The sequence below is a fragment of the Rhipicephalus sanguineus genome, chromosome 2, assembly GCF_013339695.2.
Source record: "Rhipicephalus sanguineus isolate Rsan-2018 chromosome 2, BIME_Rsan_1.4, whole genome shotgun sequence".
NCBI lineage: Eukaryota > Metazoa > Arthropoda > Arachnida > Ixodida > Ixodidae > Rhipicephalus > Rhipicephalus sanguineus.
This window is the reverse complement of record NC_051177.1, coordinates 190,898,864-190,921,644: the sequence shown is the minus strand read 5'-3', so window position 1 is coordinate 190,921,644 and position 22,781 is coordinate 190,898,864. Positions and strand designations below refer to the sequence as shown.

At 47.9% G+C, this 22,781-nt stretch overlaps 1 protein-coding gene across 1 annotated transcript in view; it reads right to left on the bottom strand.

Moving 5' to 3' along the window:
* The window catches only part of LOC119383938 (uncharacterized), an 84,680-nt gene extending 63,013 nt beyond the window's left edge, over positions 1-21,667 (bottom strand). The window contains exons 1-2 of the mRNA XM_037652214.2: positions 21,404-21,667; positions 14,605-14,806 (exon numbers count right to left, since the gene is read on the bottom strand). Coding sequence (XP_037508142.1) covers positions 14,605-14,806; positions 21,404-21,526 — 325 coding nt within the window. The 5' untranslated portion in view covers positions 21,527-21,667. The remainder of the gene's footprint in view (positions 1-14,604; positions 14,807-21,403) is intronic.
* Positions 21,668-22,781: the final 1,114 nt, after the last annotated feature.

Below are 22,781 nucleotides of genomic sequence, written 5' to 3'. Positions count from 1 at the left end.
CTCATCATTCACTTCGTGGAGTTCCTTTTTTGGTAATGTATTAGGTCACAGAGGTTTGTATACATAAGGCGCGAAAATATAATACAGCTCATAAACTACAACAAACTTAGTTCTATACAGCTTGTTTTTTTTTATTATTGGACATCCGGTCATCGAGTTTAAGGTGTGATTTGTACTCAATTGCCACTTCATGAAATTCTGGAGCTTTATATAGGAATCGGCCACGGCGTTTCTGCGCACCAGCCACTTCGAAAGCACTTCTAAGCGGGTAATATTCATGGTGAGAGTTTATCCAATTGATCCAAGCTGACGGCTTCCCCGCTGCTTTTAGAAAATTGCCAATAACGTCAACGTGCAGAAAAGCAGCAACATTCTCGGTCAATTTCAGACAGGTTGTCTTTGTAGCCTATGGATGCTTAAGAAATGACTCACATTATGCTATGATAAATGAAACGTGGCTTCATTTATAGACAAGTTTTCTGCATTTTACCAAGATATTATAAGAGGAGTTCTCTCTTCTGACTGTTAGAGGGAATACGTGCTGCCAAATATGTAGTTAATATTTATGTTATTACCAAACGGTTTCATTTAAAAGCCCTTGACGCCATTTAATAGTGGTGTTTGATTTGTACGGAGAAAAACCTGCAGGGGCGAAAGGGCGGTTGAACAGGACAATTTGAAAGCGGCCTGTAGGCCTAATTATCAACCGCTATTTTTACATTATTGCGAGATAGCTAATATACGATATATAAGGTACTATTATTTTTAGCATTATTAACATGCTAAAGGTTGTAAAGGACTACTACTCTTTACTGTAGAGTTCAAATATTATTCGCTTTACCGCCAGTAAAATCAGTGTCAAACATGAGGCTCAAGTTACAAGCGTAACTATCCACTAGTTAAGAACTGCTCTCAGATGCAAGTCCAGCGGGAAAGCGACCGGGCAATACAGTAGATCAGTCAATGTGATTATAGATGAGGAAGATTTTATGAATAAGAAGCTGCTGACACTCTACTAATTATGCCTTAAAATTTCAAGTGTAGAGACAAAAACGAAAGATTCAGTGTACTGTTTATACGCGATGGGGGTAACGGAAAACGCTTGGGGAAACACCGACCGATCAGCTTTCTTTGAGCATTACACAAAATATTCTGGAAGGTAGCTTCGAATAGGATGATACACACACATGACACTAATGAAGGTTGTAGTTGGGTAGATTTTCGGAGCCACAGCTGAAGTTCAGAGTACCCGAAAGTAAGTGTGCCAATAGCTTACGAAAATCAAACATCGGGCGAGTTCCTAGAAATTCATATTCAACAAGTAGCGCAAAACACGGACACAAAAAGAAAGAGGCGTCGATTTCTGAGACTAAACTTTAGCTTGAAATTTGCGTTCGTGTGGTCTTCCCATTTCTTCTTGTATCCCTGTCTTTCGCGCTTCTTGTTCAAAGCGCCAAATTTATAGCCATATGCAATATAAGCCATATTGTGAATAGTTTCGACAATTGAACAGTAAACGATGTCATTCTGAATATTAAAATGATCGAACAATCAGCAGGATTTTTTTTTACTTGCTTAATCTTAAAGCAGCAGGTAGGTTGCAAACAAAGGAGTAAATAACTAATAAAAATAATCAAAATGCGCCTACACATAGCCCGCTAGGGAGCTAATAATAACACAAGCTAAGCATTTTTCAGTACAAAGCATTTATTAGGCACATATTGAAAATTTCGATGAATTACTTTCTGTAAATAGTTCTAAAATGCAAACGCACCGGCCATGTATATAGAGGCATGTAATACCGGCCATCTGAAGACAGCATGTAAATCTACGGATGTGGAGTCATGGATCGACGAGTAGTGCTAGGCCAGGGTCTGTTTCATTTGACCTAGTCGCTAAAATCACTGTAGATAGTGTTTGCTACAGTATTTTTTCAACATTTCAACCAAGAACTCAGTAAGGACAGTAAACGTCGAAGCAGTTTTTCTTGGAGCCGTACAGCGAAGCACATTAGTAGGTTAACAAAATCTGTTGCTGGGATAGTAGTTCAAAGTCATAAACACTGGATAGCGCGGATTTGACAAAAGAAAGGGAAACAACACTGATGCACAGAAGAAGCGCAACAGGACAAGTACTGATGTTCAGCGGCTTGTTCTGAGCGTCAGTGTTGCTTCTCTGTCCTGTGTCGAATCCGCGCTATCCAGTATTTAGGATAGATTAAGAGAGTTACCAAAAATCTAGTCTAGTGTCCCGTAATAAATGTGGTTTTATGTAAACAGTCCAGTTTCATTTTCTTGTGGATCTCTGTTTTTTTTTACAGGAACAGTGACACAAAATTTCAAGGTTGAGATGTGGCCTTCCCTCAATAGGTTGGTATGCATAAGATTTGTTCGCGAAGTATAAATTGCTTTCGTTACGTGGAAGGTAATTTATTTCGAGAGCGAGCAGCGTACGAAGGCTCAGCGGGGCGTTCAGCACCATGCGACATCGACACTACTATCACGCGTTCAGCGGGCTCCCAGGCCACGCCCCAGGCACTGAGTGACGATGTGCTAGTTACGATAAATTCAATGATCTCAGTGTTGTCATCATGGTGTCGGCTGCCGGCGACGTATGGCTTAACTTCGATTGTTTGGGATGGTTCCTCTCAAATCCTGCGCCTTCGCCGTGCCGCTTCGAATGTTTAGTCGCTTGCTTGTCAGTGTGTGATAATTGGGAGCGATGATCTTAACTGCATTATGTGCCAGCATCTCGTGAAACAGAGGTGCGCTACTTACACTAGTGGCCTTTCAAGTACACAGGAAGAAGGAATGTCTTTGTCGCGGAGTGCTCCAACGTTCGTTTATAAGAACTTCAAGGTAGGATCTTATTGTAGATTGTATGAGCGGAAAACAGCAGGAACAGAGGCGAAGAACTTGACAGGACAGGCGCTCAACTTACAACTGCAGTTTATTGGAGATTTTTTCTCACACGAGAGCACAGAATCGCGCATGTGCAACCACCTTATCACTAAAAAGACAAGGCCAACAGGAAGCTTACTTATCCGAACTGATATGTTCCGCGCTTTAACTATTTAGATAGGCTATTTCCCTATCGTTCAACGCTACCGAGGCGACACTGATGCACGTGGTTGAGTTTGGTTTAATCTGTCCAGCTTCCGTGATCTCCCTGGCCAGTCTGTGTTTTGATTTACAAAGAACATTAGTGCTTGCGAACAGCGGATTACACCCGCAATCTTTGCAGTGAAGAGACAAGTGCGTGCCACCTGCGAGATCCTTCAAAGACGAAGCATCTTCTTTGAGTCTGTCATTTAGACATCGGCCCCTCTGGCCGATGTACAGTTTTCCGCAGCTCAGCGGAATTCTGTGCACAACCTCCTCGGTACAGGGGACAAATTGCATGGCATGTGTTTTTGTGCAACTTTTCATGTTCATCTTTCCCTTCACATGATTTTTAACCACGGAGCACAGCTTGCAGGGGGTTCTGAGCACGACGTCAACCCCGTGCTTGGGACCAATCTTCTTCAAATTGTGCGACACAGAATGCACATACGGCATGACAACAATTTTTTCTGTTTTCCTTTTTTCCTGGATGTTGGCAGCACTTGTCCGCTTTAACTTCTGTAACAACGTGCCACCCACCGCAACTAGCATACTGTCAGGGTAACCCGAGCCGAGTAGGCGAGTCACTTGCTTGCAGAAGCTATGCTCTATGTTATGCACACACCATTTCTTCAACGTTGTACCAGAGTCATTCAATGCTTCTTATGGTCACGAAACTGCCGCGTCAGTTTCATATGGAGCCATCGGCCGCCGCCAGAGCCGCAGCTGTGCTTGAGAGGCGATGCGAACGCTGCTACGCTGGCGTTGTGTGTGGGACAGCCTTGGTGGTTTAGCTTTCTAACTTCCGCAACAGTCGCGTTGCTTTCACACTTTTACTTTTAGCACTCGGTATGCATAAATACATTCCTGAACAAGTTTTCTGTCTTAAAATGAGCACCCGAGAGGAAAAAAAAACCAGTATCGGACACGTTATTCGAAGGTCGCAGGTTCGGTCCCTGCTGGCGGCAAGTTGTCTTTTCGTCCACTTTACTTTCTTCACATTTATATCCCAATTATTACAAATAACACCCCTTATACTTTCGTTGGCATTACTGTCTGTTAGTTCTCATTATTATTGTGTATAACAAAGAAAAACGAGCCCTTAAAAGTAATCTTCTTTCCTTCAGCTCAAGACATGCAGCTCGCGTTGGTATCAGCCGAAAAAATACGAACATTCGGGGATTAACAAAAAAATACCAAGATATAATTACGAACGCCATAGCGGGGGACTTCTGAATGATTTTTGCCACCTAAGGTCAAAATGTGCCTAATTATCAGCGCACTGGTGTTGTTGCGTGTCGACCCCATCAAAATGTGGCCGCTGCGGCCTCGCAAGCTCCTTTCGCCTCAACACTACGACACTACGATAGGTACAGCTTTTTAAAATTTCCTTCAAATTAAGCACCGTGCATTCGCAGCAAAGTGCCAGCGGTGCCAGTTGTAAGCATATGCAAAAATACGAGCTGTTACACGCCCATTCGTGTGGCTACGATGCGGTATAAACAGGGCGTCGGCCATGCTCGCAGCTCTTCACAAGACGACTCACGTGGTCGTTTGCATAGTGGTCGCATTGTCGATGAGCGAGATCGAGGTTGGCGCTTCGTGAGATACCAAGGAAGTCCTTCAAAAATCGTTGGAGTGGCGTCAACCTTCAGCGTTGGTTTGTCGCGTTTCAGGGACGCGGAGTCGCCGTTGATGTTAAAGTCATACGCAGTGACAATGTCCGAGGCGTCGAAATAGTTCGCACATACACGTGTATAGTTCGACTCAAAGTTAAAATCGCCACTTTCCTGCCGCGATATGGCCCGCTTCCCTTTCTCGCGCTGCTGCTTGTCTAATGGTAAAGAAAACAACGACACCTTTCTGGTTTCCTTGTAGCCGGAACGGCACCCCGGCGCACACAACATCTGTTAGGCATCCTAGTCCTGAGGCAACGTTTACGCTAACTTAAACATTACATATCCAGCAGCTTGTCTCGCACTGCGCGAGTATTTCAATACGCGGACGGCGCAGACGGTCGCCCCTGTGGCGCAGCGGCGGCGCGTTGCGTCATTTTAGAGTAGCGTATGAAGCTCGCCCATAGCGTGACGGTGCAGTTTCGTGACCATAAAGAGAATTGAATGACTCTGGTTGTACTAAGGCAGGAAATAGCAATAGCTCTTTTTACGAGCTTACTGTGTGATGAATCATATTGTCACGAGGTCGTGACGTCGACGAAGACAGCAGTCACCACTTCCGAGATGAAACTGTTTATTTGGCCGAACTTGTGGCCGGGAAACTGAGTCAAACTACAGCAATACGCTGATAGCGGCGAACAGAGCGTCGACCGTCGATCAACTGACAAACAGTCAAGCGCGTCGGCTTTTATACATGCGCTATCGAATTTTCCAGCGATATCGCTGTTGGCGGCGTTATCTCTCGACAAAGCTGGAACATTCTCGTGCGGCACGCAATCTTAACGGATTGTTCCAAAACAATCGCGAAGCTTCCTACACATCACGGCGAGGCCTGCGCAGCGCGTTGCCCACAGTCTTTGTGGGGGAAGCTTGAACTCACGAAATATAAGACTCGCGACAATATGGTAACAGATCTTTCTAGGACCTTGGCGAAAATTCCCAGCAAACATGGTCAACTCGATTAAAAAACTAGGTAACATCTAAAAACTGCAAAGCATCATTGGCTAGTTGTTCATGAGTGAATGATAATGACCCTGCACATTTTTTTAAACAATCTAAAACGTCGTTGGCAACAGATGTGTGGACACGTTATGCGTTATGTTCAAAAATACTAGAAAGTCGTCAACATATATGTAGACTATGACTACAGATTGTGCCACAAGCTCGGCTTGAAGTTGCCTGTCAAATTTTGCTAAAAATATTTTACAGAGCACTGGAGCCACACAGGAACCATTGCATATGCCTTTGTTTTGGACCCAAGCTCAGGTTTTTAAATTTCACCATGGTCGCGCACAAGTAACAATGTAGAAACTCTAAGAAATTTTCTACATTAATTAAAGCATTATTTTGAAAGGTCACTACACCGAAGGAATCAATGGTTTCCCTTACAGCTAAAAACAGTTCGTCTTGCGGGATCGAATAAAACAATTCTTCTACGTCGACTGATATTCCGTAATTAGCTCCAAGCAGACCTAACGACAAGTCTTGCATTAAAATGTCCGAACACTTCAGTGTGAAGGGGTCAACCGGTGCCAATAAGTTTTGGTGTCGTTGCCGGTACGAGCTGACGATGTGCTGCCAACATCCCCTTTCTGTGACAATGGCTCGCAGAGGACACATGACCTTGTGGGTCTTGGCCGAAAAGAACACAGCGAGAACGTCACCCTTGCAAGACTTCACAGCTTTGGAGAGGCTTTCCAGTCCCATGTGCGATAGGAGCTCTATTGCTCTTGATTTCGCCTTGGCGAGAGACCCGCAAACTGTTTTAAAATTCTTCTATATAGCTAATTTCGCTTTTTCTTTGAAGAGTTGTTCAGGCAGTACGGCAAACCCACCTTCTTTGTCGCTCTGTAAGATTTCGTCAAGAGCAAATGAGCTCCTATCGGACATGGGACTGGAAACCTCTCCAAAGCTGTGAAGTCTTGCAAGGGTGACGTTCTCGATGTGTTCTTTTCGGCCAAGAGCCACAAGGCCATGTGTCCTCTGCGAGCCATTGTCACGGAAAGGGGATGTTGGCAGCACATCGTCAGCTCTTACCTGCAACGACACCTAAACTTATTGGCACCGGGCAGGGCTGGGCAGTATCGTGATACAAGAGTATCGCGATAGTATTTCAGAGATACTTTTGAGTATCTGTATTTTTGTATCGAGATACATTTGAAAAATGTATTTGTTTCTCAGTAGTGGAATACCTTTACGATGTATCGTTTGCATCGCGATACTATGCAGGACACTGGTATCTCGTTACATTTTTTTTGTGTCGGAAATGAGTTCAGGCGTGTTTCCAAGGGGGGAATGACGTTTCTTTTTGTTTGTTTTTGTGCCAAGACAAGCAAAGACGCACCGCCGGTCGCCGACAGAAAGGGCGGCAATGCTTTCCCCTCAAGCACAAATTGGTCCATGTGGTAAAGCGCGCGACGCCACAGACGGCAGAATCGCGGAGGCAGTGTTGTCGGCCTCTGCCGACGAAAGTCGCTGTCTCTCAAGGCCAGTGCAGCACGCCTAATTTTTTTCGGGTGGCAAGCAATTAATTACTTCGTGACCCCCCGCGCGGATACCGCCTTGGAACAGAGGCTTTGCAATGCTTAGCGTGCGTTCAGTGCTTAAAGGGGCCCTGCAACACCTTTCTTAGTTATATTGGAATAGTCTCATTATTGACGTGTGACTCTTCACGAGTCATATGCCGCAAAAATTTTTCGAATCCGTCAAGTCTAAGTGGTGTTACCAAATTACAGAGATCACGTTCCGCAGCTTTCTCCCTCAACTCAACGCAGCGAGCGCGCGGAAATCTGCGCGCGGCGTGAAGGGAGGGAGGGAGGGCGGAGGTGCAAGGAGGCGACGTCAGCGCCGGCCATGGCGCCGGCGGCATTTTTTTCTCTTTGGCGTCTCGGCGCAACAACGTGGTCTGTGGCGCCACTTCCGGTCGGCTCGCGCGGTCGTCGTCGAGCGGCGGAGCCCATGGCACCGTGTATCGCGCGTGCTTGAAAACTGCGAGTCGGTTTGGTAATGTTGGGTGTGCACCTCGAACTGCCGTAGTGTTTTCATCGCTCTGCCAACCATGGACGCAAACTTGCGTGCGCGTTTGGAACGAATGACAGCCAGTTTCGACCCACACTCCGATACACCGCCTCTTCGCACTGCTCGCGCTTGAATCGTATTCAACACGGCAAGCTGCGTGCACCCTTCTCCCAGTGGCGGTACTTCGATGCTGTTTGCTCTTCGAATGCGGGCGCACAGCGACTGCGGGCTGACAACAAAGAACTACAGACTAGAAGAAAGGATCGTGGGGCATCGGGCCGGCGCGGACCCATCCCCCGGCTGTCTGCAGATACCGTGAAAATGCGAATCTGCTCGGTTGCTGTGTCGCGGTTTCTCGGGAACCTGAGACTACGGTGAGGATAGGCCGAGGTACGGCTCGATGACATACTGAACAGACAGCGAACGGGACTCTCGCCATACAGCGAACACAGATATCCTAAGCTAGCCGGCGCCAGCATTGTTATCGGAGAAATGCTGCACCGCTGTCTCGGTCGGTCGTGAGAACGTGCCGACGATGCAGTTTCCAGCTGACAAGGCAACACTCGAACGGCTGCCACTCTCAACGGCAACCGGCGATGGTCAAAAGCACAGAAATATTCACGATTTCGGCACTGCACATGGTGAAGAAAACGCAACCACGCAACTACGAGCAGACGAGCTGTCGGCGAGACCGGAAGTGGTAATATTAATGTTTGTTCGGTGTTTTAACGGCATAACACAATATAAACATACATATTATCTACTTATTGAACTCAAAATTAACAACTAAGGTAATAATGAGGGTGTTATCGTGATTAAAACATCAGCCAATGGTGGAACTGCCGACAATCGCGTCATATATTGCGGACTAATACATCATTTGTCGAGAGAAGAGGGAGCGATTTTCAGCTGACTTTGAGAATTTATTGTAAGTTCCAGGCCGCTGCACGCTAATCGCGCGCACCGAAGGACTAAAATAAAGTTGTTCATCCATCCATCCATCCAGGCCGCTCGCTTCGCTATAATATTTGGCTCGCGTGTTCTCGGGAGCCTCGACTACCGATTGGCAGCGCTTTTTGACCCTGCTCAAAAAGTGTTGCAGGGCCCCTTTAAAGCGGCTGCCCTTCCAAAAGCACTTCCCGTAGTTGCGGCGGAAGTGACTAGAAGAACGCTATCTTTTTCGCGCTTTCAGCCACCTCGCCACATGGCAGGGTGCGTTCCTAATTGGTTACAAGCGTGAAACGGTCTTTTGTACCAGGCTCTCCCACCACCGGAGCCGACTTTCCCTCTTGCGGCTTGCTGAAATGAGAGTTTTAGTGCTGGGGACCCCAAGCCACCTGCGTACGCACGCTCTTGCGTTCCTTTGTACTCCCAGCCGCATCCACGGAGAGTACAAAAGAGCGCAACGGCCCGCGCGCCCCCAAGCCCGCGGGAACCCAGCAATAAAAGAGTGACCCTTTCGGCCCAGGCGACGAGTGCTCGTTGTAGTTTCTGATGGGGCGCTCTGAGCAGCTTTCGCTGTTTCCACGTCTGTTTAGAGAGCTGGCAGGAGCGACTTGGGGAGGGCTTAAACCCTCTCACCCCCAAAGAACGTGATTTTAGGAAGCCAATGTCTGAATTGTGCTGTATTTACATATTGGGCTCCATTGCACATAGGTAATTATGGCCGGCCTACATGGGCAGCGGAATTCTCAGCCGTCTGACCCGGCGCCGACCGGGCCAGACGGCTGAGGATTCCGAAGATGGGGACCGACTTGGGCTTCTGAGCGGTCAGAACAACCCCACGTCAGGGCCGAAGTGTTTCTGTATCTAGATGACCCGAGAAGAGGTATCGCCATGCTGCAGGCCTATCCGGCTATGAAGGAGGTATTTATTTACTATAACACGGATTTGTGATCGTCTGCAGCGGTAGAGACTTTTTCTCTTTCGCGAGTCTTGCTCTGAGGCCAAACCGACGCTGTCTAGAAGACAACCTATTTGAGATGCTCACACAGCAACCTACTCAGCAAAGCAGATATTATGTGCAAAATAAATGTATACTTTTTCTCATTTCACTGGTGTTCATTAGTGATTAGTGATTTGCTTAAACGATGCTATTTCTAGCACAGATCCTTTTGTTGTCACCAAGTATGTCGATTTCGGTGTCCAATGCTTGTTACTGTTGCTGTGAAAAAGTGTACTTTTTATTGCAATTGATACGTGCGATTATGTCATTATTACTCATATTGCAAACCCGCGGTAATGTGTTAATGGCGCTGAAGGTACTGAAATAAATAAATGAGCTGAAAGTTTCAATGCGCTCCAACTTTATTTACAACATTATGCTGCACTTGTAAATGTGTTTGCGGAGTATGAGCATCTTTGACATAAAAAAAGTATTCCAGTATCTGTATTGCTGTGTCTGTATTTCGGAATACTTTTTTTCTCCTTATTGCGAAAGTATCTCTGAAATATCCCGTTACGGTAAAGGAAAATGTATCTCAGTATCTGTATTTTAGGCTTCCAGACCATGTATTTCGATGTCTGTATTACGGAATACTTTTCCGAGTATCTCTGCCCAGCCCTGGCACCGGGTTACCCCTTCAAACTGAAGCGTACGGACATTTTAGTGCAAGACTTGTCGTTAGGTCTGCTTGGAGCTCATTACAGAATATCAGTCGACGTAGAGGAATTGTTTTATTCTATCCCGCACGACGAACTGTTTTCAGCTGTTCGGGAAACCATTGAATCTTTCGGTGTAGTGACCTTTCAAAATAATGCTTTAAAGGAGCACTGACATCAAATTTCAAAGTCGAGATGTGCCCTTCATTCGATTGGTCGGTATGCATAGGTCTCCTTGGCCAAATTAGAATGGCGTCCATCGCGTGGAAGTAATTTTATTTCGAGGGCAAACAGCGTACGAAAGCTCAACGGAAGATTGATCACGCTGCGACATCGACACTAGTGCTACGTAACAGGTGTGATACATTCCGACCATACCATCCTGAGTGACGATACGCTAGTAACAATGACGTCGACGATCTGAGTCTATTTATTGTGCTGCCGACGCCAGGCGACGCTCTCACCGGCCAAGGCGCTGCACCGGCTCTCACTCCCAGCCGGTAGCTCTCCTTGCTGTCCCGATCCGTGCCTGCGATTCATCGTGTCGTATCGACTGATTTGTCGTGTGATCCTCAGCGCGAGTGCGATCAATCGGAGCTACTACGTGCCAGCATGTCGGGGAACCGCTGCGTGGTACGGACCTGCTCGTCGAGGCGCTAAAAAAGCGGAAAGTGCGTGGCGTTTCATTACACGTACGGTACACGCCAACACGACCACAAGCTATCGAAGTGGAGCAGCCTATAGATAAATATCATCGCTAACAATTAACACATATGTAGCTTTATTAGTGAATGTTAGTTCGTCCGTGGACTTCCTTGCGCTAGCGTAATACCGGGTTACTGCAGCCGTAACCGTGAGAGGCCGGATAGGTGGTGCCATCTGGCGGTGCAAAGAAGAACCTGGCAAGCACAGAATTGTTATTGTAGAAACCTATCGTATTCTATTTCTCCGCTGGTGTGCATTCGCTGTGCCGATATTCCATAGACCCTTTGCGTATACCGGAATGCTGTGCACGCTAAAATTCTCTGATATAGCTAACTGAGACACGCCAGCGAGTATGGCCCAAGCGTGCGTCCCCTGGCACCTCCTCGTTGCTGCTTGGAACGGCAACCATTTTGGAATCGCTGTTTTGCAAAGGGTCGAAGCGAGAATGATTCGCGACGTCGCGTATCGCGGTGATTCTAAGTTCCAGAATGCCGTCTTTAACACTAGTCAATAATTTTGACGGCGACGACGGCGATGCTGGTGATAAGGCATGACTGAACGTGCGCGCCTAGCAGACCAAATGTTAGCTGAGCAGCTGCTCCTCACGTCACTCCTTTCTGTGGACAAGCGGTAAACTGGGGCGCGGTCTGGAATTGACCGCGAGGGAGCGCTGCCAGCGCTATGAAATGGCGGGCTTGCCGGCCGTTTTGAATCGTGCTAGATACCGGTGATATAAATCAATAAAACAGATAGCTATTCGTCCCTCAGTTGCATATTCGGTCGCGAATCGCTACTAGGGGGTAGATAACTACTCGTGGATGCAAAAATCTTGACATGCGTAAACTTGATGTCAGTGCTCCTTTAATAAATGTAGAAAATTTCTTAGAGCTTCTACATTGCTACTTGTGCGCGACCATGGTGAACTTCGAAAATCTGACCTTGGTTCAAAAGAAAGGCATATGCATTGGTTCCTGTGTGGCTCCAGTGCTCTGCGAAATATTTTTAGCAAAATTTGACAGGCAACTTCAAGCCGAGCTTGTGGCACAATCTGTAGTCAAAGTCTACAGATATGTTGACGACTTTCTAGTATTTTTGAACGTAACGGATAACTTGTCACCTACATCTGTTGCCACCACGTTTTATATTGTTTTAAAAAAATGTGCAGGTTCATTATCATTCACTCATGAACAATAAGCCAATGATGCTTTGCAGTTTTTAGATGTTACCTTGTTTTTTATTCGAGTTGACCATGTTTGCTGGGATTTTTCGCCAAGGTCCAATAAAGGTCTGTTACCATATGATTCATTGCACAGTAAGCTCGTAAAAAGAGCTATTGCTATTTCCTGCCTTAGTTCATCGTTGAAGAAATGGTGTGTGCATAACATAGAGCATAGCTTCCGCAACGAAGTGACTCGCCTACTCGGCTCGGGTTACCCTGACAGTCTGCTAGTTGCGATGGGTGGCACGTTGTTGCAGAAGTTAAAGCGGACAAGTGCTTCCAACACCCAGGAAAAAAGGAAAACAGAAAAAAATGGCTGTCATGCCGTATGTGCATTCTGTGTCGCACAATTCGAAGAAGATTGGTCGCAAGCACGGGGTTGACGTCGTGCTCAGAACCCCCTGCAAACTGGCCAAGCTGTGCGCCATGTTTAAAAATCATGTGAAGGGAAAGATGGACATGAAAGGTTGCACAAAAAACATATGCCATGCAATTGGTCCCCTGTACGGGGGAGGTCGTGTACAGAATTCCGTTGAGCTGCGGAAAACTGTACATCGGCCAGAGGGGCCGATGTCTAAATGACAGACTCAAAGAAGATGCTTCGTCTTTGAAGGATCTCGCAGGTGGCACGCACTTGTCTCTTCACTGCAAAGATTGCGGATGTAATCCGCTGTTCGCAAGCACTAATGTTCTTTGTAAATCAAAACACAGACTGGCCAGGGAGATCACGGAAGCTGGACAGATTAGACCAAACTCAACCACGTGCATCAGTGTCGCCTCGGTAGCGTTGAACGATAGAAAAATAGGCTACCTAAATAGTTAAAGCGCCGAACATATCAGTTCACGATAAGTAACCTTCCTGTTGCCCTTGTCTTTCTAGTGATAAGGTGGTTGCACATGGGCGATTCTGTGCTCTCGTGAGAAAAAATTTACAATAAAATGCAGTTGTAAGTTTAGCGTCTGTCCTTCAAGATCTTCGCTTCTGTTCCTGCTGTTTTTCGCTCATACAATCTACAATAAGATCCTACCTGGAAGTTCTTATAAACGAACGTTGGAGCACTCCGCGACAAAGACATTCCTTCTTCCTGTGTACTTGAAAGGCCACTGGTGTAAGTCGCGCGCAACTGTTTCACGAGATGCTGGCAGATAATGCAGTTGAGATCATCGCTCCCAATTATCACACACTGACAAGCAAGCGACTAAACATTCGAAGCGGCACGGCGAAGACGCAGAGGTGAAAGAAGGTGAGCCCGGTGTAATAGAAGAACCGGCAGACGCGAATGAAATAATGAGCAGTGCCGAAGTATTTCACCTCTTATAAACCGTCGAATAAATGTCTGTTGTAGTTAGCCACAAGACTGGTTATTTTTATGGACAGGATAGGAGCGCCTGTGCTCTCCATAATGTTTCTTCCTGTTCTGTGTTCTTACCATCCAATATGGCCCAAGCGTGCGTCGCCAGGTGCCTCCTTGTCGCTGCTCGGACAGGCACTGATTTCAGAATCGCTGCTTTGCAGAGGATCGAAGCGAAAATGATTCACGACATCGCGAATGGCAGCGATTCCATATTCCTCAGTGTTTTCTTTGTCACAGGTAGATACCGATGACAGCGGTGATGACGATGATGGTTACGGCACGCTGCGTGCCTAGCAGACGAAAGGTCAGCTCAAACTCGCGTCACCGTTTTGTGTGGCCACGTAATATGATGGCCTTTCGTGACGTGACCGGAGGAGGTGACGGCGCGGCAGCGCTGCCAGCGCTGGAAATTGGCGGGCTTGGGACCCGTTTTGAATACCTGCTTGATGCTTTTCATACTAATCAATATTAGAGATATTTATTTGTCCATCCTTTGCATTATCAGTAGCAAATCGTTACTAGTGCGTCGATAACTACACCTAGGCGCAGAAAATGCGAGATGCGTAAAGTTGACGTCACTGCTCCTTTAAGTTCAGAGGAGAACACGCGCTATGCAACGCAGTTAAAAATTGGTTCGTTGTGTCGGCAACGATGGTGGACAGGCTGAGCAGTGTGGCACTGAAGCATTTTCCAACATGCCCATAACATCGTCACTCCATCTTTACAGACGCGCCGCGGGTTGCGTTGAGCACCTCGATGCGTGCCAGCCCGGCGGTGGGAGGGGGATATGCCTACGCATTGCTTGACGCAAAATAAGAGCTTGGAAACCATAGAGCTTAGGAAACACAATATAGGAATTTATCCCCATTCGACATTTTGCAATCAATGCGACACTGTCGCAACCTATACACGGCAATTTGTTTACGTACTTTCAGTGAGCGATGTCTTGGCTAACACAACCGTGGCTCCAGCCAGGATGCAGCCGTACATGACTAGTAAATTCTCCACTCCGTTGTTGTGGTGAACGCAGATCCGGTCTCCAGGAAGCAAGCCATACTGTTGCAGACCCACAGCGTAGCGTTCCATTCCAGCCAACAACTTAGCTCGTGTAAGGCTGACGCCATCGCTAACCTGCACGTATCAATAAAAAAAGAAAGAAATTTGACGGACAATTACGATAGTGCCTGCGAATTCTGAGAGCAGCTGTTTAGTTGCTTTGATTCGGCGACGGGTTGAGGCACGACTTCCTCGCTTACCTGGAGACCTCGGAAGGCAGCGATTAGGCGCGTTGCACAACAGCTGCCGCAGACAGGCCTCCCTTCATGCAGGGCTTTATTTCCATATATGATATCGGCAGGTGCCCTCGCCGCATATCTTAGTGATGGCGCCGTCGACGACGGCGCCAAGGGTTCCGCGGCGGGTGGCCGCCGCGGAACCCTTGGTATCGCCGCTGTCGATGCCTCCTGCTTGCGCTCTCCTCGCTATTACCATCTTTCATCCTCCGCTGGGTCCCGCCTTCACTCTGCCGGTTACGACGACGCCGACGCTGTTCAACGCAGGGACGGGCGCCTAACAGCTGCGCTCAAAAACTTGTTTATTATGGGCGAACTTGTGCCTGGAATAGTAGATGGAAAATGTAAGAGTCCGTTATAGCGTTCCATCAGCTGCTTCCATACACAAAGTGTCCCTTTGACCAACGCACGACTTCTTCTCCCAAGCCTCGCAGGTTAAAGGGCCCCTAAACCACCAACAGACGCTCGCCTGCTCCTCTCCGTGCCTTTCCTCTATCGACAGTAGTCGTCATGACGTCACCTGTATGATTAGGTGACGTCGAGAGCAAGAGACGCTGTCAGTGGGCGAACAAAAGCCTGTTTTAAGCTAGCAGATGCGCGCGCTTTTTGCGTTCCCACCTCGGACGCTGAGGAGGGGCAGTCGGAGAGGTGGATAGACGAGCCGACGAACGCAGCCTAGCGAAGGAAAGAGCGAAACGAAAACGCGCGTGCAAATCCGCCAGCGTTCGCTGTAGACTCGTGCACAACTGCAACGCCACAACTAAATGTCGGCCTCTGGGTGGTTTAGGGGCCCTTTAACCCACTTTCTCGTGCCCGTGTGCAAGGCGCATGCGTTGCGCTGTCACAAAGAGCGCGAGCAGGCACGAGGCATTGCAGAAATTAACACAACGGCACGCTGCGCTCCGCGTTCGCTCTCTTTCTTCATCGTTCTCTCTATCGGTTACGCCGACAACGGCGACGCCGCTCAACGCAGCATCGATCGCCTAAGAGCTACGCTCTAAAACGCGCATTGCGTTGCTTTGCAGCTGTTCAACCATTGCCATTGCTCTCTAGACAGACTGCCTACATGACCGGCCGGTCATATGAGCTCCCTATTGGCCTGGTGTGCGACCGATGGCGGCGCTGCGAACGGCGCCTGTATGACGTCAGAGCGGGGATTCGCGCGCTTTCGTCTGCTACGTAGGCCCAGCGCCGTATTGAAACCACCTTTGTGGTAAATCTCAACAAAAAAGCAGTTCAATTAATTATTTTACGTATGGTGGCTACTGACGCTGTTCGAACAACCGTTGGTCTGCTTTTAACGTTCATTTAGAACTACAGCCCTTTGTTTCGTAGAAGTGCGGCCGCTTGTCTCGACGGCGAGTACTGCGCAATGGTGAAGTACTGCTCTCAGTGTACTCCGTCCGCTCGTGAAAAAGCCGTTAGCTTTCACAACTGTCCTAAGGACCCGAATCTGAAGAAGAAGTGGATAGTCAAGTTCAGAATGGAAAAGCGCCTCACGCCTTCATTGACAGTGTGCAGCAAGCACTTCGCGGACAGTGACTTCTGCTACCCACCGTATACGCGCCACTCTTACGTAAGCTTGTGACCGCGTTTAAGCGCCTCGCCAATACTTAAGCCGTTTATTGCACGCAGGCTATAAGCATAGGCGACGTACACCAGGTGCGGTGCCGTCCCACAACCTGCCGCGGAGGCCCCTAGAGAAGGAGCCGACGACGCGGCCTCCGAATCGCCTTGCAGGAAAGCGCGCCTCGTGAGCTCAGCTGAGAGGCGCAGGATATGAGACTACGGCTGCATTTGGATGGTGTACATACGCCTTTTACTTATGAAGGCAAGCGAGCGCCTAGCGGAATACTTATCATAAATTCATAAGCGAAACCTGTTGCCGCGGTTTAGTGTACATTCTACTAAAGTTTTCGCCTGAGGCAGCACAGACACTTTTAAAAGCGGAGTTAAGCTTTTCGTTAGTCTGCGTGGTGTGGAACACGACCCAGCTTGCCTTTGCCACGTTAATCTCTGTGGCCCTGTGAGTGGTATAATCACTGATTAACTATTTGTTATATTCTAATACCCAGCGACGGCCCTGTGCGGCGGTAATATGAACTACGACTTAATATCCATGGCCTCCGAGATTAGACGGCGGCGCATGTAATATCGTTCTCACTGAACGAACATTACGGGACATCTGCGATCATTGGCATTGACAGGGGGGTGTGCAACAACGCGGCACTTGCGCACTTGTTTGCAGGACGAGAGCTGCGACGGTGATGCGATCTCCGTTGACGGCCTCGACCGCGCATTCAACAACGTCGCCTGCGTCGTACACCGCCTCGTCCTCGTTGAGGTACCGCGACCTTTCACAAGCTTTATCTACATACTTGTAGATGCCGGAGAACGGTACCCTTACTGAAATATCGAAAGAAACACCCTAACTAATTGGTATCGTACGGCGGAAACAAGATAACGAGCGAGAACACTCACACATGGTTTCACTTTCTTACCAGCAATGCGGTCGGTGGTATCGACGCACTCGTCAGCCATCCGGGGGATTTCTTGGCCCTGTCGATTGGGCCGCAACTAAAACAAGTTCAATATTACACTCGAAAGCATTCGTTGCAGGCGTTATTTTACCGTCGTGAGGCTGTTCGTTCGACAAAGCTCCCGCCTCAAGGAGACGATCCGCATACAAGAGCAGCGGCTGCTGCAGCGCGGTTGAGAGCGGAGTCCCCGCTCTGACATCACACGCGAGAGGGCGCCACTCCAAGATCTCGAGGCCAATTGCTGTCGGATTTGAAGTGTCCTCTTGCGAATTCTGTCAAAATGTACATACAATCATATTTCGCATACGTAAAAGACGGCAGCGAGGTTTCCTTTGTCCATTTGTTCTGGTGATTGATGCTGCTTCTCTTTGGTCCGCGGCAGACGGCGACGAAAAAAAGGGTGTTTCAGCTCTACTAACGTTAAACCTGACGAGAGGCAAAGCATGCAGTATGCGCCGGTGTTTCCCACAGCAAGCTCACTGTTAATGGGCAATGAGAGATCGACCAAAGATTAGACACACAGTCCCGCAGGCCGCTTTTAGTTAACGTGCACGCTGCCAATCTTTATTGTTCAACTACGCACAAGAGAAATCTCCCACCGGCACTACATTGCAGGTCAAGATCCACTGCCTATTATATGGGGTGGCCGGCGAACGGTTGTGCAGCGCGAGCAGTCGTTTTTTTATCAGTCAAGAATAGGGGTGTGCGAATATGAAATTTTTCGAATACGAATTGAATACGAATATCCACCTTCGAATATCGAATCGAATATCGAATATCAAAGGAAAAATGCCTCCACAGTAACAATATTTTATTTACCATGTAGATATTTGAAAAAAAAAATACATTAACAGCCTGACTGGCAACACAACATACACTGCTATCTCCAGAACACAATGTCCAGGCTAGCACAATGCACATCACAACACAAGCAAATATCACGGCACAATGAAAGTAATGAATACATGTTATCATGAAGAAATATGAGTTGCTCCACATGATCAGGCAGCAGGCGCTCCCTTGTAACAGAGACACCCCCCCCCCCACCTCTGCCACTGAAGAGGCACGCTCGCTTGGAACAGAAGTGGCTGGTATAGGGAGTTAATTACATGGAGCAAAGCTTTGCCAGACTGGGGTATCTGAACAGTCCGCCACCAGTCACGTGGGTCACTGTCTTTCTTCAGAAGTGGTCCCGCATAGTGAACGAGTGGTAGTGCGGCACGTTGCGGCCGCATAATATTGAAAATGTACGGTTACATGATCGCCAACAGCGCTGCACGTCCGAGATGCACCAGCAATAAACCATACGTATTGGGGCGCTCGTAGCAGGCAGATATCGTGCCTCCGTGTACTTAGGATGTTTATCGCTCCTCTCGACAATGTTTTTAGCGATACGAACGCAGCAGAAATGTGGAAGACTAGTTATTTTATGCATGATAATCGAATCGCATATTCGAATTTTTCGAATATTCGAAGTTATCGAATATTCGAAACTTTTCGAATACACGATTTTCGAATCGAATACGAATATTTCGAATGTAATATTCGACGAATATTCGAAACTTTCGAAGATTCGCACACCCCTAGTCAAGAAACTCGCTAGCAGACGCTACCTGCGTCGGCATTGTCTCTCGCGGGCGAGGGTGCGTTCTCGTTCCTTGCGAGCTGGCAGTTCAGTGTTCATAGCAAAAACAGCGTTTCCATAGTCAACGCGTACCGTTCGCTCTCTTAACCAGACGGCGAGCGCTGAGGCGGTGGCACCCTCTCTCGCGCTCAAGCAAATGGACCGTCCCGACAGCAGACGACGATGCACGATGGACGCCGACACGCCGGGACCCTAAGGTGCTTCGCCCCTAAAAGGCATTTGAGGGTTATAAGACGAAGTATTAAACACAAGACAAAGGCAGTCGGGAAGTTTATGCTTCGCGCTAGAACTATTTCTTGTGATGGAACAGAAACTCGCGCAAGCGGCTACCCTTTCAACCAAAGAAGCACTGTAAGCTGTTCTGTATTTAATCGCTATAGCTTTATTACCAACATTGCTACTGCTTTCTTTTTTTTTTTGTTCTAGTTTCGTCGTTTAATTCAGAATTTAGGAATCAAATATTGCGTCGCTGCTCTCAAGATGACGTACAGCCAACTAGGCCGCCAGTATCGCCTAAGCAGGTTTATTTCCAGTTATTCGGGTGTCCTTCCTCCCCAAGAAGACCCTGTGTGAGATGTTAATTGCTGCGGCCGCACGCAAGGCAAGAACATTTGGTTCAGCGCCTATCCATGTGCGTATCTTTGTTTGCCCACGTTTACTTATATTTTGCGCAGATGTTCTCAAGAACGTGAGTATCCGGTTTGTCTTACCTTGGCACATGCTGCCTTGAGCCCTACTCGCTACAATTTACGCTAAACATAGATAATATTGCTTCATTCGCCTGTTTTTACAGTTCACTCAGCGTGGTCAAGATGTTTCTGATTAACTATCACACAGAACTGAACAAGCCTTGCACTGAACCGCTTACTTATTTAGGCGATCATGCTAAAGAGACAGGGCGTGCAGATACGGACAGAAGAAAGAAGTCAAGACATCACAAAGGCCTGATTACTCAGCGACGAGCTCAGCTCTGTTATTCTAAACTTTATTAGGAGCGAAGCTCCTTAGGCCTGCACCCCGCCGTCGCCGTCGAAGCTCCCTCCTCTTTTGCATCGCTTTAGGTTGCAGTGGCCGGTCATTTAGGAGGACGTGTTTAGGCCTTGAGCAGTTTGGGCGTAGCGCACCAGAAATTTTAGGTTTAAAGAAATAAGCCCTGTGCACAACTGGTATAATGGTCGTCTTCACTTTCCCCGCCTCTATCGTGGATTGTGAAGTGACAACCATGATTATAGCGCACTACGGTCGCTTTGTCCAAGGTAGTAGCAGATGGTCTCCCCATCCGGCGCCGGCGCGTCAAGACAATTAAATGTGGCGCGCGCCGAACGCCGCCGCCGTCGAAGGTTCCAGCGGCATCACCGCTCGCACCCCACTCCCACTTGTCTCCCTCTACCTGCGCTGCGCGCGCCGCACACTCACTCGCTCAGTCGTTCCCGCCACCGAGCACACCAGATGCTCTCCCCACCCGCTCCCCACCCTACCGCCTTCATGAAAGCCAGCAGCGAGGTCAGGCGCATAGTAGTTTGCGTCTCATTTATAACGACGAGCTTCGCTGATCGGTTGTATTCGTAGACGCAACAACTGCTAGTTTTTAAGCGAGCGCCTCAATCTTTCGCAAATGTAGACTGACACAAGCTCTCACGATCTCTCTGGCGAAGTCGACACCTGTGTGTTTACGACACAGTCGACACCTGTGTGTTAAGTACGGACAGCTGTGGTCAACCACTGCTTCTAGCCTCATTACTTCGTTTTATTCAAGGTAGTCGCTCGGGACCTCGTATATGTATATCGAACGCATTCTGAAACTCAAATCGCGGGTCACAGCTGGGCCTTTGTCGGATTTGATGAGCGCTCGTTTATATGCGGTCTTTTTAGCGTCGTCATTATTAACGTAGTTCGCCACGGAGCGACAATATTATTGGCGATAGACGACCAATTCCAACCGTTGGACGAAAAAAAACTAAGCGAAAGTAAAGTGCCGTGCACACAAGCGAGGCGTATACACAGTGTCAAACAGTCGGTAACTCTCCGCTATCAACAATTCAATTATTGTATTAATTAAGGTGAATAACGATAAGCGATACTTTAGTATTCCCGTTATAGGGGGCAGAAAAACGATCAGCGTTGCAGCACGTTTACGGAGTCGGCGCTCACATTGGAGTCTAAGGCAGTAATGTGTAAAGCTGGGCGGTAAGGCGCACAATGCTGAGGATGTGTATTTAGGGATCGTGTAAAAAGTAAAACCACTGCTTACCAGAGCAATCTTGTCCGGATCCGTGAGCAACTTTCGTTTCGCGAGAGTGTAGAAAGAGCACATTGGAATTTTGATGTCGGGGTACGGCGAGTAGATGACGTTATCTTCGATGCGAGCCTTCATCTTCGGGGTTTTGCACGGTCAACCAAACCTGAAAAGTGAAAGAGTCACACGCGTGACCAAAATAATATTTTACAGTAATCGCCAAATACTTGCTGCGCGGCATAAAATCTCATCAAAGACGTAGTGCCATTTTATGCCGTGAATTATACTGTACAATTCTTTCACTTAAAGGGACACTAAAGGCAAATAACAATTTATGTCAGAGTGAAAGTCCAATGTATGACAACTTCTAAAACGGCAATATTATCAACAGCAGTGCCCTACTTACCGAGAAATTAAGCTAAATGTATCACATGATGAGCGCCACGAGTGGGACATTTTCGCAGTGATCCCGATGACGTATGGAAGTCGGCCTACAATAAATCACTAGTAATCAAACTAGCAGCTGTAAAAAAAAGAACATTCCGAGCATCAAACGACGTAATAAAATGCTGTTTGTTCGTTTCCGCTTGCTTCATGGAAAACAAAACCTCCGTGGCGTTGCCATGGGGAACGGCGCGCGTGGTTCAAAGGTTCCGTTTTCGCCGAACTGCGCCTCGCCCGTCTCATTGGTAGTTTCGGGATCGCGTACTGCCGTGCGTGCTTTGCGCGCTCGTGAAAGTCGCTCTGACAGAAAGTTCGACAAAATGCCGCATGCGTGTGATATTGCCGGATGCCCGAATGGTGCACAACGCCAGTGCTGCAGCAAGGAAACCGGTGTGTCTTTTCAGTTTTCACTGGGTACCGCGGAATGAGCCCTTACGCTCGAAGTGGCTTAGTGTCATGCCATTGCGCCAGTGTGTTAAACAGTCAAAACCTCTGCGTGTGTGCTCGCTGCACTTTCGTACTGAGGATTACGAGACCAACCGCAACTAGGTGAAGGCTTTGAATGTCCCCATCCGAGCAAGTCTTTGCCGCAGCGCCGTTGTTGCTACTGTGGGTCCCGCTACTTCCGCTCGGCTGCTACTAATGTCGGCGGCCGCGCAGTAAAAGCGGGCAACGTTGGGCACGGCAGCAGTGACGTATGAAAGTCGTATTTTCAGGCGGGAGATTTGAAGCGCGCTAACGCGATGCGGACCACTAAAAACGTGATTTCATTTCAAAATAAGCACTTCCTTGGCACAAAAGCAGCACTACGAGGTTTCTGGACCGCTATTTTTCAACAATCAACCTCAACTTAATATTTGCCTTTAGTGACCCTTTAACAACGACGCAAGGCTATTTTGCGCGGGCTTTCGTTCTGCTTTCCGCGGCAGCAATTCAATGTTATAGTTCG